The sequence below is a fragment of the Cervus canadensis genome, chromosome 5 (genome assembly GCF_019320065.1).
Source record: "Cervus canadensis isolate Bull #8, Minnesota chromosome 5, ASM1932006v1, whole genome shotgun sequence".
NCBI classification, from domain to species: domain Eukaryota; kingdom Metazoa; phylum Chordata; class Mammalia; order Artiodactyla; family Cervidae; genus Cervus; species Cervus canadensis.
In genome coordinates, this window is record NC_057390.1 from 46,142,462 (window position 1) to 46,161,216 (window position 18,755).

The 18,755-nt window shown below is 40.4% G+C and overlaps 1 protein-coding gene across 1 annotated transcript in view; it reads right to left on the minus strand.

The window, feature by feature from the left end:
• Window positions 1–403: 403 nt before the first annotated feature.
• Window positions 404–18,755, minus strand: part of EIF2AK3 (eukaryotic translation initiation factor 2 alpha kinase 3) — a 79,079-nt gene continuing 60,727 nt past the window's right edge. Inside the window, exons 13-17 of the mRNA XM_043468772.1 lie at window positions 17,451–18,231; window positions 14,016–14,183; window positions 9,544–9,645; window positions 3,786–3,848; window positions 404–1,604 (exon numbers count right to left, since the gene is read on the minus strand). Of these exons, the coding sequence (XP_043324707.1) occupies window positions 1,404–1,604; window positions 3,786–3,848; window positions 9,544–9,645; window positions 14,016–14,183; window positions 17,451–18,231 (1,315 nt within the window). The 3' untranslated portion in view covers window positions 404–1,403. The remainder of the gene's footprint in view (window positions 1,605–3,785; window positions 3,849–9,543; window positions 9,646–14,015; window positions 14,184–17,450; window positions 18,232–18,755) is intronic.

Consider the following 18,755-nt stretch of genomic DNA (forward strand, 5'->3'; position numbering starts at 1 on the left):
ACTGGAGCATGTTGCCATTTCCTACTCCAGGGGATCTTCCCAACCCAGGTTTCTGAACCCTTTCTCTTGCGACTGCTGCATTGTCAGGCAGATTCTTTACCACAGAGCTACCTGGGAAGCCCTGTGCTATACAGTAGGTTCTCATTAATTATCTATTTTACACACAGTATCAATAGTATGTATGTGTCAAGTCCAATCTCCCATTTCATCCCCTGGTCCTTGATGTCCTTATGTTTGTTCTCTACATTTGTATCTCTATTTCTGCTTTGTAAATAAGATCATCTATCAGGAATAAGTTTTCTTGAGAGTAGGGTTATGACTCTTTTGAGACCTATGATCCCATTTTAAAATCTGAAAAATTCCATTTCGGAGCTAGTTCCCTCAAATAAGAATCAACCATAAATCATTTCTAAAAGTTTTATTAAACCATTTAGACTTGAAAGAAGTCACAATAGTTAACACACTTTTAAGTGCGTTCTGTACACCACCAACCCAAATGGATTGAGTTCAGGATTTTTATAAATAAAAAATAAACCTATTTACAGTGAAAAATAAAAACATGTTAGCAAGTTAGATGATTAGACTGTTATCTACAATCAGTTCTGAGACAGTATCAACCTACAGTATTACATTTAAGACATGTAAGATTTCATTAGGTTTAAGAAGTCCATAATTGAAGCAGTTAGCTGTGATATATGATTTGTTTCTTACTACGGCTTTTTTTCCTTCTCCAAGCCAGAATTTTTGACCAATTTACACAAAAAGCTTCATTTTCCCTTTATTGGAGGTAAAAGTACAAAAAGCTCTTAAAAATTTTTCTCTCTAGAACTATCTGAGGAATAAAGCTATTTAATGCTACAAATGACCCTAGAAAACTAGCTATATAATTTGTGCTACTTGTCCTCCAAAATAATGCAGCTTCCTAATTCACCCACCAGGGACAAAAATGGAGTCAGCTTTGTTTTGAAATCAGTTTCAAAACCCCCATGATCTCTCTAGAAAGCGTCTTTCTAGAACAATATGGTTACCACCATGTAGGGACTTTCATTTTCTGTACTATAAAAATATTTCCATTTTATAATTATCTCTATACATTTTAGGGATTGCTTCTACCTCCCTAGGCAAAACGTGAGGGCGGAATGCTTGGCCAGCCAGTTTCAACAGACCAGCGAGGGAAAGGACCGCATGTGACAGCCCTCCCCTTGACTGGAGCGAAAATCAAAAGTTGGCTCAAATGAGGTGTGCGCTCCAAAATCCAGTTTAAAATCTGATTTAGAAAAGGCAACCTAAAACAAAATCAAGTGGAGAACCATATTTTCAAGTTTGTGATTTTGGAAAAGCAATATTCCTTTGAAGCAGGCTATTCCGTTGTCACCTGTTAGGGGCGTGAGCGGAACATAAGGCTAATTGCTGGGCAAAGGGCTGTGGGGGCTGCTGGAGTGTCTTGAATGTTTCGCCCCAGATGAGCTCATGGATCGAGACCTCTGTCTGAGGACCGTCTTTCCTGGAAACTCCAAGTCCTCGAAGATCGCATTTTCAATGATGCTCGCAGCTTCTGGCCGTTCAGTAGGAGATGGGGACAGCATGTCTTGCACCATGGCATACTGAAAGATAAAAATTGTTTTGTGATCAAGGGGCCACTGAACCATTGCCTAAATCAGCAGTCTGCCAAATATTACGTTTCTGTAACTATGTTAAGTTGGTATGCCAGTTTCTCTTTTTTTCTAAATTAATTTTTATTGGCGTATATTGCTCTGCAATGTTGTGTTAGTTGTGTTGAATGTTGTCAAACCTGGGTTTCTGGCATTGCAGGGAGATTCTTTACCATTTGAGCCACTTGATTCCATAGGGAATCAGTTATAGGTACACATATATCCCCCTTTTTTTGAATCTGCTTCCCATTTAGCTCATCACAGAGCACTGAGTGGAGTTCCCTTTGCTATACAGAAGGTTCTCACTGGTCATCTATTTTATACATGGTGTCAACAGGGTATGTATGTCAATCCCAGTCCCCCATCCCATCCCACCCACCTCACCTCACCCTCCCTTGTCCATATGTTTGTTCTCTACATCTGTGTGTGAGCAACTTCTCAACTGTGCCACTGAAATACAAAAGCAGCCACAGACCGTACGTAAACAGGTGGGCCTGCCTGTGTTCCCATGAAACTTTATTACCAAAACAGGTAGCAGGCTTATAGGTCATAGTTTGGCCAAGTCTTGCTCCAAATACACCTGGACTATTTCAGGTTAATTGGTTGTTTCCTAAGATAAAGGGCCCCAAATCACATCTCTGAAACACAGTCTGACCTTTAAAATAAATTCATCTTACAACTGCATGTGAATGTACAATTACTTCAATAAAGATTTCAATTAAAAAATAACCATACCAAAGAGACACAGAGACACAGAGAATGGACATGTGGACACAGAGGGACAGGGAGGATGGGATGAACTGGGAGAGTAGTGTTGATGTACATACACTACCATGTGTAAAAGAGATAGCTAGTGGGAAGCTGCTTTATAGCACAGGGAGCTCAGCTCAGTGCTGTGTGATGACTTAGCTGGGTGGGATAAGGGGGCCTATAGAGGGAGATACAAGAGGGAGAGGATATATGTAAATGTGTAGCTGATTCACTTCATTGTATAGCAGAGACTAACACAACATTGTAAAGCAATTACACCCCAATAAATAAAAAGAAAAATAAATCATGCCAGGGGTCAGTACCTAGCCCCTTTCCCTGATTTTTTTCGAACCACTTTAGTATAACACAGATTCTTGTGAGTCCCCCAGGAAATGATTCACCACTTTTCAAAATACACAACAAACTAATTTTTAGTAAAATAAACTTCAAGTTAGCATATCTCTACATTGTTATAAAGTTCATTTTTAATGCAATCCTTCAATATACTTAAAATACTGAAAGATCAATCAGACTTTTTCCAATTTGATAATTAGCCACACATTTTAATTTACTTCAACTGAATTTACTAAGAAAATTCATGCATAAATTTTAAAGCGATGTGTTTGTGGACATAACATAAATAAACAAAAACTGCAAAAAGAAACTTCAAAAGTTCATTACACACGGTTTTCACCATCAAGACCATTTTACTTTTCCCTTCCCACTATTCTGAATCATTTACTGTTTCTCTGAGGGGTATAATTCCAACACACAAAATCAGTGGAAATGAGTGACTTTTTTTAAGAAGCTGGTTTTTAAGATCTGTGTCAAATTCACTAAGATAAAGAAATTAATGGCCTGATTATAATGGCAACTTGATTCCTATGAGGGTGAGCTCTTTACGTTCAGCCTTACTGAAAGTCATGTCGGACTCTTTGTGACCCCATGGACTACAGCCTGCCAGGCTCCTCTGTCCATGGAGTTTTCCAGATAAGAATATTAGAGTGGGTTGCCATGATCGAACCTGTGTCTCTTGCATCTTCTGCATTGGCAGGCAGGTTCTTTACCACTGAGCTACTTGGGAAGCCCTACTGAAAAGTGAGGTTGCTACAATCCCCGGATGGCTGTCATGCAGCATGGAGCAGACTCCTAGCTGCCAGAATAGGGACTAAACTCGCACCCCTGCAGTGGAAGGTCACATTCTTAACCAGGGAATTCCCCAGGCTTTGGTTTTAACAAGTTGTATGTTGTTGGGATCAGGTCACTTTCCTCTTTAGACCTTAGGCCTCCTCATCTGTAAAACGTGGAAACTGATGAGCTGACTGCTGACTTCATGTCCTAAGTAAGATTTTAAAGAAAATAAAAGATGAGAATTATACCAACCTCACGAGGATATTTTTGAGTAAACAGTGGTGGAAATTTGAGATCTCTTACATCAGTTAGGATCTGAAAAGAAAGAAAAGTGTTACTTATCTTTAAATCTATTTTGATATATGGATCTATTTAAACAGATATTTTTTGATACTGTAAACAAGGCTGACCATTAAGCAGATGGAAAATTTATCAATAGCTTTTCCTGACTTGATAATCTATACATCAGTGCTCCCTGGGCACAGATTTACCTGCCACCAAATCACCAAATAATTTACATATATTAGAACTGTAAATGATCCTGACATCTGAATTTTAACTGAAAATGGACTGATCTGCATCAAAAATAATTCAATCATTCATAAACACACATTTGTGTTCTTAAGTGGGTAACTTCTTGTACTAGTCACTAATCACTTTATTTGATATAAAAGGACATAGTCTTCTTTTTAAGTGAAGAAAACTAAGTCAATTTTGCTAAATTCTGAATATACAAAACAAACTAGCTTTTTGGGAAATTTTCATACAAACAGGATAACAGTGTCTACTCTGTATGACCACTTTGAGACTTAAATAAGGTAATTGAGGCAAACTATTTGGCACAGTGCCTTAAACCCCTTTAAAACATTTTTATTACTTATTTCTTTTTGGTGGCTCTGGGTCTTCGTTGCTACACTTGGGCTTCCTCTAGCTGCAGCGAGTGGGGGCTACTCTCTAGCTGTGGTGTGTGGGTTTTTCATTGTGGTGGCTTCTCTTGTTGCAGAACACAGGCTCTAGGCACATGGGTTTCAGTAGCTGTGGCACGTGGGCTCAGTAGCTGTGGCTCCGGACTCTAGAGCACAGGCTCAGGAGTTGTGGCTCAGGGGCTGAGCTGACCCACAGCCCATGGAACCTTCCTGGACCAGGGACCGAACCCGTGTCCCCTGCATTGGCAGGTGGATTCTTTACCACTGTGCCACCAGGCAAGTCCCTGATACTCCTTTTGTAATGAATCAGTTTTGAGGAATGAAATACAGCAAGTATGTCTTCATATTTCTTGAGAAATAAGCTAAAATGTACTTAAACAAAAACATGAACTGGGTTGGCATTTGTCACTTCCCACTAAAGGAAAACAGAAACTTCACTAGAAGAATCTATGACGCAGGCCATAGAAGGGAGTGTTTCACCTGCTAATAGGTAGGTCATACCAAACAATGTGCAGATAAATGCTTAAGTCTTGAATCACAGAATTTTTAATCCCATCAGATATATATATTTTTTTTAACCTGCTGCCCTTTGAAAGACATCATTAAGGAAATCAAATGGGAAGCCACTGGCTGGAATAAATTAGTCATAATACATATACTTGGCAAAGGACTTGAAAAGATGATCAAGGTCATTAGTCATCAGAGAAATGCAAACTGAAACCACAATCTGTATTATACTGTACTCCTATCAGAATACCCAAAAAATGTAAAGACTAAAAAACCTAAGTGTTGATGAGGATGCCGAGGACCTAGAACTCACCTACACTGTGGGTGAGAATATAAAATGGCACTTTCTTATATAGTTAAACCACTTACACATAATTTACCAACCCTACCTCCTCATTACCCAAGACTAATGAAAATAGATGTATGTCTACAAAGAGACCAGTTTACAAATGTTCACAGCAACTTTATTTCTTTATTTATGGCTGCGCTGGGTCCTCTTTGCTGCCCAGTGGCTTTCTCCGGCTGCAGCACACGGGCTTCTCATTGTGGTGGGTTCTCTTGTTGCAGAGCACAGGCTCCAGAGTGCAGGCTCAGTAATTGTAGTAAATAGGCTTCAGTTGCTCTGGCATGTGGGATCTTCCCAGGCCAGGGATCGAACCCCTGCTTCCGGCATTGGCAGGCGGATTTTCCACCAGAGGACCACCAGGAGAGTCCCACAGTCACGTTACTCATAGGTGTTTCCAACAGGTAAATGGACATGAACTATGTATATATACCATGGAATATTACTTAATAAAAAGGAGAAACTGCTGATACACTGAGTAATGAATGAACCTTAAAACCTTTAAGGTGAGTCAAAGACGGCAGACACAAAAATGTATATACATGTATGATTCCATTCATACGAAACTTTCTAAGACAAAACAGATTAGTGGTTGCTTGGAGTCAGGATGGGGGATGAAAGAACAGGAGACTGACTGGGAAGGAACAAAAGGCAACTTTTGGGGATGATAGAAATATTCTGTATTTTGAATGTAGTGGTCGTTACATGAAGGTTTAAAAGTATCAAAATCTCATAAAAATATACAAAGTGGGTACATTGTACTGTGTGTAAATTATAGCTCAATAAAATTAGTTTCTCGAAAAACATCTTGGTCAAATCATTGAATAGTCTCTTTTGCATTCACTAATAGAATCTCAGAGGGGTTCTGCCTAAACGAGGCAGATTTTCTGAAATTCCCTGATGGTCCAGTGGCTAGGACTCTGCACTCCCACTGCAGGGAGCCTGGGTTCAGTCCCTTGTCAGGGAACTAGATCCCACGTGCCACAACAAAAGATCAGAGATCCTCTGTGCTACAACTAAGATCCAGTGCAACCAAATAAATAAATACTAAAAAAAGAAAAAAAAAGAGTAAACATGGCAGATTCTTCTTTTTTTTTTTTTTTTTTACTACATTTCGAAACATTTTCACTAAAGCAAGGGCAAAGAAAGGAAAAACATTTTAAATCTTTAAAATGAGTGCAATGGAAGAAAAGATCACATCTTTGGAAAGAGAGACAAAGTAGATGGAAACATAGTGTAACTATTTAAGCTCAACAGAGAAAGCTAAACCAGGGCACCCAAGAGGGATAAGGCCAACAGATGGGGAATTGCTTAGCTGTGTGGAACCTGCAGGAGGTGGGGTGAGGGATGAAGATGGCTGTAGGAGAGCTGTCGGAAGTTCTGTACAGGAAGTGATATTACATACCCCCATGCCTCCAACAGGCAAGGGCTTCCCCGATGCCTCCAACAGTAAAGAATCTGCCTGCAATGCGGGAGACCCAGATTCAATCCTTGAGTTGGGAAGATCCTCTGGAGAAGAGAAGGGCAACCCACTCCAGTATTCTTCCCTGGAGAATCCCATGGACAGAGGAGCCTGGCAGGCTACAGTCCATGGGATTGCAAAGAGTCAGACAGGACTGAGCAACTAACGCTTTCACTTTTCACAGAACACATAGGTTTGTTATTCGAAGAAACTGAACCAAGGCTTTTCAAACATAGGGCCAATACAGAGGCATGAGGATGAGTCGGGGGTGGGCATGGAAAACAGAACAAGCGAAGATCTGCAATAGTAAGACACTCTCCACCCCCCCATCCATCCCAGTTCTTTCTCAGGCAGGAGAATGAAGCTTCTTCTCTGGAGAGAATGAGGAAAGTCCAAGAGATGCTAACATGTGAGTGTTCTCCCCCATCGCCACCCCAAAGAAAGAACTGGATCATAACACTTAACAGTCATATCCACCTCAGGGTTTTTTGTTTTTGTTTTTTTTTGGTTGCCTGGCTTGCAGGATCTTAGTTCCCTGTCCAGAGATAGAATAGGGGTCCACAGCAGTTGAAAGCTCTGAGTCCTAACCACTGGACTGCCAGGGAATTCCCTTTTTTGTTTATTTTTTAATGTCCACTTCTAGTTACCATTTTAGAGCACCATTCTTAAATATGGACAGGATTGTCAACATGTGAAACACACACACAAATCATTATAAAACTCAGAGATATTAGTAGGGAGAAAGTAAGTGTGACTATAAAGGGGTAGCAAGAAGGATGAAACACTTCTGTATCTAGACTGTAGTGTTGGTTACAGAAACCTATACATGAGATAAAATACCATGGAGCCATATATAATACAAAGTACCAATGTCAAATTTATGTTGTACTATAATTATGTAAAATGTTACACTTAGGAGAAATTGGATGGAGGGTATCTCTTTGTATTATCTTTGCAACTTTCTGTGCATCTATAATAATTTCAAATAGAAGGCTTAAAAAAAAAAACAAAGGAAAGAGACAGTATGGGGGAAGAAATACATACATACATACATATAATTGAGATTGTCAGCAATATGAAGAGAATGAATTCATGCAAAAAGAGTGCAAATACTACAAAAAAAGGAACAATCTCAGATGGTAAAAACTGAATTGTCAAAGGAATTAGGAAATTTATAAGAACAAGTTAAGGAACTTCTGCAAAAAATAGTACAAAAAGACAATGATAGAAAATAGGAGGGGGAAAAATTAGACATTTTTAGGAATAAGTCAAGAGTTCCAGGAAAAAACAAAAAAGTTGGAGAAGAATTTATCAAAAAAAATATGAGAAACTTACTAGACTGAAGGATGAATCCCTTCTAACTGAAAGAATCTACCAAGTGCTAAGTATAGTAAGTGAGCAGGGGAGTGGGGGGGGGGGTGGGTGGGCGGGATTGGTGGGGACATCTTTAAGGATCTGAGTGGACTAAATTTCATAATGGCACTGATAAAAACTAAATCCCTAAAGCCCTCAGAAAGGAAGATATAATGGGTCCAAAATACTCCATATAAAAAAAAATGATGCATCAGAATGGTATCAGCTTTTCAACAGCAGTGGTGGAAGCTATAAGAGAATGGGGCAATGCCCTGAAGGTTCTGAAGCAAAGTTATTTTCAATCTAGAACTAGAACATAGTCAATTTATCAATTATGTATAAGGATGGGGGAAAAAAATACATTTTCAGATACCTGAGGACTCTAAATTAATTTTCCCTCTCATACATTCTTTCTGAGAAATTTACGGCAGAATGTGCTCCAGCAAAATAGGAGAGTAATGTAAACAAAACAAAACATGAAATCTAGGAAACAAGGGATCCAAGCCAGGGTCCAAGCTGATTAACATTTGGGTTGCTCCTACCTTCTAGTCATTATGAAAATGTTACTATGAACATTTATGTACAGGTTTCCGTGTTGACCTATGTTTTTATTTCTCTTGGAGAAACACGAGTAGAACCTAGGAGAAGAACATGGTCATTCCATGTTTACCTTTTTGAGGACGTGTCAAACTGTCTTACACAGTAGAATGTACCACTTTACATTCCTACCAGCAATGTATGACAGCACTAATATCTCCATATCCTTGCCAACACTTATTTTCTGCTTTTGTTTTATTCTATTAGAGCTATTCTGGATGGTGTGAAGAGGTATCTCACCGTGATTTTAATTCACATTTCCCTGATGAATAGTGATGCTGTACTTATTGGCCATCTGTAATCTTCAGAGAAACATCTACTCAAGTCCTTTGCCCATTTTTTAACAGGGTTGTTTGTTTTTTGTTGTTGAACTGTAGTCATTCTTTACATATGCTAGACACTACTTTTAAGACTTTCACTACTATACTCCTTAAAGGCAACAGTCATGGTTTATTTTGAGAGGGGAAAGAAAACTTAACTATGCTTAGGTTTTCAGCTTTTAAGCATATGACTGTGTGGCCATTTGTTCTCTGGAAAATTCTCTGACCACAACCATCGCCCCACCTTGTGGCAAATTTGAGTGCAAGATATGGTTAAGTTATGATGAATTTAAGCAACAGCAAGCAACAGACAATTCACCTCAACCATTTTTGAAGGCTGAGCTTTAAATGGAAGCAAAGAGCCTACAAATTCTTTCTCTTCTACTTGCAGTCAACAAAGTTGCTAGTATTAAGAATAACTTATTTTTCTTTTACAACTCATTCTTTTGTAAATTGAAGAGTATTTTCTTCTGCCTTTTAGGAGAGGAGGAGAAGAACTTACCCTGACCCTTTCCATCTGAGTGCCGAACGGGTACAGTAATTCAAACAGAATGAGGCCCAAAGAAAAGATGTCCACTTTATGAGAGTAGCTGCTGCCATGAATCTGCAATCCCAAATAAAGAGGATTAGGAGAACAGTCACAGAGACAGTATGACAGACGATCATACAGCATGAGTGAATCCCAACACTGACTTAGTCCCTACTTGGTTTAAACGTAATCCTGCAGGTAAAAATGTCAGCAAAGAGTTAATCATCTCTGAAGCCCCTTTTCTTCAAGTCACCCACAGCAAAGAGTAATTAAACTACTCAGCATCACAGAAGGAAGCCCAGGTATAGCTCTGAGATATGCATCAGTAAAATAGGCCCATCGGAAGCCAGGAGCCAGGAAAAGCTGCCCCCCTACCCCTGAGGTGAAGTTTTTCAAAGCCGGCACTATCTAAAGCAAATCTCTCACTTCTGACTATCTTAGTCCTCACCTATTTTTATGAGAAAATCTTCCAAACCACTCATCAACTGTGGTTAGCCCTCATTACAGCACTTAATTATGGACTTCTCTGCATTCTTGGTTGTATTTTTCATGTGTGTTATTTCTTACTCTTCACAACTAAATTATAAAGACCTGGAGGGAAGGGAGCTGCTTCTTTTGTATTCCTACCATCCAGAACTGAGCTAAGTACAGAGAAGGCCTTCAACAAAAATTTATTTGCTAAAAGGAACAAACGAATTACAACCCAACAGACTCTTAAAAAGTCTCATTCAAATTAAAAGTGACCTCCTAGGACTCAGAAGAAGCCTTTCATTTGGGAAAAAAAGCTAGGCACATAACTTGACACTTGGCAAAGGCCAAGGAAGGCTGGAACTTTGAGAATACTCACATCAATATTTCTTTTTATTTAAGTTAGTTAGTTTTTAAATTTTTTGACTACAGCATGAGGCATGCAGAATCTTAGTTCCCCAACCAGGGATCAAACACGGGCACCCAAAAGTGAAAGGATGGAGTCCTAACCGCTGGACCACCAACCAATGCCCCATGATTTTTTTTTTTAATCTTATTTACCTAAAAATGCCTATTTTCTTATACACAAATGACTTTTTCCAGAAACATGATTTGCAGGTCATAGCTATTTTTCATCAAAACTGTACTTATTGGTTTATTGTCTTCTAGGGTTGAGTATTACAGAAAACAAACTCTTTAAGCTGTAACCTGGTTTTTCCTCTACCTAAATACTTTAATACTATTTTTCCTTTATCTTGAAATTCAAGATGTCTAAGTATAGGACTATATAAAAAAACCTAATTAAATTAAAAAATGGAAATATTAAGCATGAAAAAGAATACACTTGAATAATGCAAACAACTCAGGTAGTCTAGAAGGATACTGTACAACAGTAAAATAAAGGCCAATTCCTATGACTGGTCTCTGATAAAACCTTCCAAAGATAATCTAATCCATTGGTTCTTAAAGTGTGGTCTATGGATCCCTGGGGATCCCAACATCCTTTCAGGAAGTCTACAAAATCAAGACTGTTTTCACAATAATTCTAAGACATGATTTGTCTTTTCACTATGTTGACATTTGCTCTGCTGAATCTTAGCACGAATTAAGGCAGTGGCACCAAAGCATACTAGTAGTAATTATGTCCTTCAGTCTACATAGTGGGGGAGTAGGTGGGAGAAAAAAGCAAGCCAGAAAGAGAGAAAGAGAAAACGAGAAAGCAAGAAAGAGAAAGAAAAAGCAACAGAGAGAAACAGAAAAAAGAGACAAAGTGAAAGTAAGAGATACAAAGAGGGAAAGAGAAAGCGAGAGAGAGAAAGGAAGAGAGACAGAAAGAGAAAAGGAAAAAGAGAAAGCAAGAAAGCGAGAGAGAAAGCAACAGCAAGAGAAAGAAAGAGAAAGAGGGAAAGAAAGAAAGAGAAAGGAAGAGAGACAGAAAGAGAAAAGGAAAAAGAGAAATCGAGAAAGCGAGAGAGAAAGCAACAACAAGAGAAAGAGAAAGAGGGAAAGAAAGAGAAAGCAAAAAAGAAAAGAGAAAAAGAGAAAGAGAAAGTGGAAGTAAGAGAGAAAGACAGTTTCACTTAAAATATCCTTGCTGAAGCAGTAAAACTGATTAATTTTATTATGTCTTGCCTCTTAGGCACACATCTTTTTAATATTCTGTGTGACAAAATGAACAGTGTTCATAAAGCAGTTCTGCTCCACACTGAAGTAAAATGCTGTCTCAAGAGAAAGCATTTATGTAATTGTTCGAGTTCCTATATGAATGTCTAACTGAGCTCTTCTCATCGAGCACCACTTTGACTTGAAAGAAAAACTGGTAGACCAACTGTGGTTATTCAGACTTGGATACTTGACAGTATTTTCTTAAAGATGAATGAAGTGAGAATGGCACTTCAAGGAAAACTGACAGTTGTTGCCAAAGATAAAAGTTGAACTTTAAAGTGAACTTCAGAATTCTGGAAAATTTGTGTCCATCACTGGGAACCTGACAGCTTTCTTAATACTTAAAACCTCTTTCTGGTGAGCTTTGCTGGTGATATTAAAATATTGATGATTTTTAAAAATATTATATAATGAGATTGAGAGAAATAGGAGAAGGGGGCGACAGAGGATGAGATGGTTGGATGGCATCACAGACTCAATGGACATGAGTTTGAACAAACTCTGGTGGATGGTGATGGACAGGGAAGCCTGGTGGCTGCAGTCCATGGCATTGCAAAGAGTTAGACACAACTTAGCGACTGAACAACAACAATAATGAATTGTGACAATTTTTGGAAAGACACATAATGTAGAGAACCAATAGTTTCCAAATGACCAATGCACAACTTTAAAAACTCAGGCATGGAAAACAGGTCCATTCAAAGTGTGAAATGGATGCTACAGTAACAGAATACAGAATGTCCACTGCTATGGTTTTAGATTCTAGAGGGCAAATGATTCTTCAGAAACTTCAGAAACTTTTGCTTATTGAGTTTTGGTCATGCCCACAACTACCTGAAAATGGTATTAAAATGTTCCTCCCTTCCCCACTGCATATCTGTTTAAAGTCAGATTTGCTTAATATACTTGAACCAAAATAACATAGTTCAAGGGATTAGATGCAAAAGCAGATATGAAATCTAACCCTTTTAAGTCAGATAGTAAAGAGCTTTATAAAAATGGAAATAAATACCACTATTCTCACTAGAAAAATAAATATTTTTCCGAAAGTATCTTGAAGAAGTGATAGATTTAAGACGGCTATTTTTAATTGAATTACTAAAATTTTATAAATTTCTGCTTTCATCTCTAATATGGCAAATATCGATAGATATAATCTCACAAGAAAAAATTATTAAGCTCTCAATCATATTTAAGTATAAACAGGCACTGGTCAAAAAGTCTGAGAACCACTCATCTAAGCATCTATAAGCTTGTGAATATCATCAGCGCTGGGGATGCTACACTGAATCTCCCAGGATGCCCTGCTCCCACCACTTCCGGTCTCCGTTCCGTTTACCGAGTTTTTCCCACAAGGCAACACAGCTCAGCCTGTCCGCCTGTTTCCTGCCGTGCCTGTGGATTAACACAGAGGGCAGTTTGCTAAACTACCTCCAACTGTCTCTGAAAACAGTTCCTACCTAGTTCACATAAGGGGAAATGAGAGTTAGGTGTGGGAGGAGGACATTCAAAGTCTCCTCTAAATTTCTGGGACTTCCCTGGTGGTCCAGTGGTAAAGAGTCTGCCTGCCAATGTAACAGACACAGGTTCGATCCCTGGTCTGGGAGGATCCCACCTGCCGCAGAGCAACTAAGCCCGTGGGCCACAACTACTGAGCCAGTGATCTACGGCCTGGGAGCTGCAACTACTGAGCCCATGGGCTGCAACTACTGAAGCCCACTGCCTAGAGCCTGCGCTCCGCAATAAGAGAAGCCACCACAATGAGAAGCCTGCGCACCACAACAAATAGCAGCCCCTGCTTGCCACAAGGAGAGAAAAGCCCGCGCAGCAATGAAGACCCAGCAGAGCCAAAAATAAATAAACATTAAATTTCTGGCTGTTGTCAGGTTCTGGTTCAAAGGGCAAGCACATTTCATGCATTGTGAGTATTTTTCTTTATCCACCCCCAATCCAGGTTGCAGAAACTGTACCCTAGCTGTGTTGCCTGTGGAACACTACTGTCAGTTTTCATCATTTTCATATTTTTATTTTATTGGGTATTTTAAATGGAGCACAGATGAAGATTCACAGGGAAACATCTAGCTTGCTACCATCCTAATTAATAAATTATTTAGGGACTTCCCTGGTGGTCCAGTGGTTAAGACCCTGTGCTTCCAAAGCAGGGGGTATGGATTCGATCTACTATCAGGGAACTAAGATCCTGCATGCCAGACTTCATGGCTTAAAAAAAAAAAAAAAAGGACAGAGCATACTTAAAAAAACAATTTTAACAAAAATCTAGTTATTCCTCAGAAGGAAAAGGAACAGCTCACCTGTTCTGGGCTCATATACAGCTTGGTCCCCACTTGTCCTGTGTGCCTGGCGTAACCTGGCATTGGGGTCAGAACCATCTGATCTTCCTCATCTTGGTCCATTGCCGTCACCAATCCAAAATCTCCAACCTTGACCACATCATCCATTGTAAAGAATATGTTGGAAGGCTGAAAAAAAAAAAAAAAAAGCAGATAAAAGCACAGTGGGTGTGTATGGAGAAGAGACAGGGAAGAGAACTATTTAAATGACTACAGAAAATAAATACAGGACACTTGATATTCTCAAGCATCTCTCCCTTTATAATGCACTAATATGAAAATGAAAACAATCCTTCAATGCTAGACAAGTACTGTGAATAAAGAAGAGGCAAGGGAAGCAAGTATTCACTGAACATCTGTTTAAATAAACCCTTAGAGAGTCACATTCCCTAGTGTCTAGGGTGCTTAATCCTCAATCTCCTTATTCTTTTTTTAACTTTTTATTTTGTATTGGAGGTATAGCCAATTAACAATGTTATGCCAGTTTCAGGTGAACAGCAAAGGGACTCAGTCACACACACACACACACACACACACACACACCCGTATCCATTCACCCCCAAACTCCTTTTCCCATCCAGGCTGCCACATAACACTAAATCTCATTATTCTGTACACTCTCTCGGCAAGCTTCTCCACATTTCTGACCTACAGGATGTTTATAATAACAACAAACACATACAGAGCATTTGCAATAGGCCAGAAGATGATCTAAGTGGTTTTATTACTGTTTATTATTATTAACTCATGCAATACTCATAACCCTTTTAGTCCTATTGGTCTCTCCTTTCACAGATATGAGAACTGAGGCCCAGAGAGAAGCTAAGTAAATCACCCAAGGTCACCCAGTTAGTAAGAAGTGGAGCAGGGTTTCAAACCCAGGCGGTCTGGCTCCGTGAGAAAAGGGCATCTGCCCCACTGCCCTGTGGCAGCAAATCACTACTACCTGGTGAATGAATGAAACAGAAGGATCTAGGGCTTGTTATGAAAGGGAAATGTAGGCTGTCATGGAGAATAATAAGAGCTCTTAACAACAATCTTTATATATATATATATATATACACACATATATAAAGTTTTTTCTTTTTTCTTCTGGCTGTGCGGCTTGAGGAATCTTGGTTCCCTAACCAGGGATTGAACCTGGGCCCCACATTAGTGAAAGTGCAGAGTCCTAACCACTGGACTGCCAGGAAATTCCCTTAACTACAATCTTACGTTGTCTCTTCTAATACAGGTTCCCAAATACTGCATGAACCTTGTCCCGAATTCTAAACTCTTATATGCAACTGCTCATTGGATACACCTAACCATGGGCTCCTCACATTCAAAGTCCTGCACAAGAACTATATCATCTTGGGACTTCCCCGACAGCCCAGAAGTTAAGATTTCGCCTTCCAATGCAGGGAATCAGGTTGGATTCCTGATCTCAGGGAGCTAAGATCCCACGTGCCTCTTGGCCAAAAAACTAAAACATAAGTAATAGTGTAATAAATTCAGTAAAGATTTTAAATATGTTCCACAGCAAAAAATAAATATATATATATGTATATATAATATTATCATCTTTCCCTACAGCTTACTCTAACCTCAGCTAACATGACCACCATTCATAGGCCTTTGAAATAAAAGGGGAAAAAAGCCATTTAGCTCATAAAATTTACTTTCACTGGGCTTCAAATGTGGCTTCCCAGGTGGTGCTAGTGGTAAAGAATCTGCCTGCCAATGCAGGAGATGCTGGAGATGCAGGTTCAATCCTTGGGTCAGGAAGATCTCCTGGAGAAGGAAATAGCAACCCACTCCAGTATTCTTGCCTGGAGAATCCCATGGACAGAGGAGCCAGGTGGGCCACAGTCCACAGGGTCTAGAAGAGTTGGACAAGACTGAGTGACTTTGCACATAACCCCCATTCTTCCTCAAATAACCTTGTACAAGAGATAGGATTAGACTGTGCTGCCTTCAATTTCCTCATTCCTCCCCTCTCTGGGCTCTGGTGTCAGCTTCTATGTACCCAGCACTAACAGACTTTGGTTCCTTTTTGGTTCTCCACCATCTATCCATCCCTCTATGCTTCCCTGGAAGCATCTGGAAGTGACTTTAGAAATTTCCTTCTTCTGGGCAGCAAGTCCATGGTTCATGTGGGATGTTATCTGGAGGTTGCACCTAGAGCTTGCATCCACCATAAGCATAATCCCAGGCCCTGGCCAGAAGACTGGTTTGGGGATGGGTATGTGTCCAGTATTTCGGTCACCTGATGTGAACAGTCAACTCATTGGAAAAGTCCCTGATGCTGGGAAAGAAGAGGACGTCAGAGGATGAGATGATTGGCCGGCATGCAATGGACATGAACTTGTGCAAACTCTGGGAGATGGTAAGGGACACGGAGGCCGGGTGTGCTGCAGTTCATGGGGTTACAAAAAGTTGAACACAACCGGCGACTGAACAACCGTGTGTCCTTGGCTTATCAATTAGAAGAAAGCCCAGGACTTCGTGATCAACAGTAGCAGAAAAAAATACTTTTCTCCCCAGCATCTCCAAAAGACTTAAAACGTGGAGCCCTGAGAACTGCTGGCAGTTATGCTGAGACTGACATGTGACAAACACGTGACCAAAATATAAAAAGCTTAGACGGCCTAGAAGGCTTAACATTAGGCTCAAAGACAGGTCAGAATGAACACAGTAAAGAACTTTTCAACCGGGAATATATATATAACTGAATCACTTTGCTGTTCACCCGAAACTAACACAACATTGTGTTACTTCAATAAAAATAAATAAGTACTGGAGAAGGAGATGGCAACCCATTCTAGTATTTTCGCTTGGGAAATTCCACAGACAGAGGAGCCTGGCTGTCCATGGGGTGGCAAAGAGTCAGATGCGACCAAGCGACTGAACAATAACAACAAACTGAGGCTGAGATGTGCAGTCACTCAGCTCCTAGGGGGCTGGCCCAGATGGGTCTGACTCTGAAAAGTGGTTCAGAAAAGTCAAGTCAATCTTCTAAAAAGAAAAATAAATAAGTAAAGGACTTCCCTGGTGGGCCAGTGGTTAAGAATCCACCCACCAATGCAGGGGACACCGGTTTGATCCCACGTGTTGGGGAGCAACTAAGCCCATCAGTTCAGTTCAATTCAGTTGCTCAGTCATGTCCAACTCTTTGCGACCCCATGGACTGCAGCATGCCCATGCACCACAACTAAAGAAGTCAAAGCGTTCTAGAGTTTGTGCTCTGCAACATGAGAAGCCACTGCACTGAAAGATCCCGTGTGCTGCAGCAAAGACCCAATGCACTCAAATAAATAAATAAGATCAATTTTTAAAAAAATAAGTAAACGAAATAAATGAATAGAAAAATAGAACAGGCTGAAACCCTCGGGTGACAAGCCACAGATAACAGACCTTGAGGTCCCTGTGCATGAGCCCTTTGCTGTGCAGAAACTCCACCGCCTCTGCAATCTGCAGAAAGATGTGCAAACACACGCTCCTCTCTCTCGCCTCGATGGTGCAGCGGCTGTTCAGCCAGTCTTTGAGGTTTTCCTTCCTGCACAGCTGCATCTGGATGTACAGATAAACCTTGGGCGAACTGGGCTGGAGTTTCCCCACCGAGCTTTTAGTGAGGTCTAAACTTAAAGTGGTCGGTCTTGACGGAGAAACAGACACAGTAGGTTCTGAAGGAGATTTGCTACCGGAATGCCGGAGCGCAGTTAGTTTATCCGCATAATGGTTGCCCACAGGCGGCTGGTTCATTCTGGGCTCCTCTTTGCTGGACGCGTTATCACAGCCAGAATCTTCAAATACTATAGACGAGGAGGTTCGCTCCCTGGACCTTACATAAGGAGAAGCTTCCGAAGGACAAAGTTCAAAGGAGTGCCCTTCATCATTACCATCCATGGTACCATCCTCCCCATCGCAGTCTGTAAGGCAGCTGTCCTGGAGTTGGCATACCACATCTGCTGACTTGCTCACATTTCCGTGGTCCATCCCGGAAAACTCCAGCGGAGAGAACTGGCTCTCGGATGAACTGGTCTGGCCGCAGGAAATCCCAACTGAAAAAGACCTGCTGCTGTGTGGCAAAGGAGCTATGATTTCAATACGTTCCTTTGTAGAGAAAGGATCCATTCTGCGTATTTTAACAGAAGGCACATCCACGGGACTAGGAGAGCTGAGCGGCCAGTCTGTGCTAAGAGTGGGAGAAGTAAAAGGCACAGGAGTGAACATGTGCAGGTTAAATTGCATGAACTACATCCTCTATCTGCTTATTAATTTTTTTAGAGTAGCTTTTTTTTTTAATTTATTTTTTTTACTGAAGTACAACTGTTTTACAATCTTATGTTCTTCCCAAGTGGCGCTAGTGATAATGCAGGAGACGTAAGAGACAAGGGGTTGATCCCTGGGTCGGGAAGATCCCCTGGAGGAGGGCATGGCAGCCGACTCCAGTATTCTTTCCTGGAGAAATCCCATGGAGGGAGGAGCCTGGTGGGCCACGGTTCATAGGGTTGCAAAGAGTCTGACACAGCTGAAGCGACTTAGCATGCATGCTGTGCAACATGAATCAGCTCTAAGTATACATATATGCCCTCCTTCTTGAGCCTCCCTCCTGCCCTCCATTGATTTTAATTTTATTGAGGTATAGCTGACTTACAATGTTGTAACTACACCCTTTGCTTCCAAAGCTTCATCTATAATAAAGCCAGTCCCCAGAGG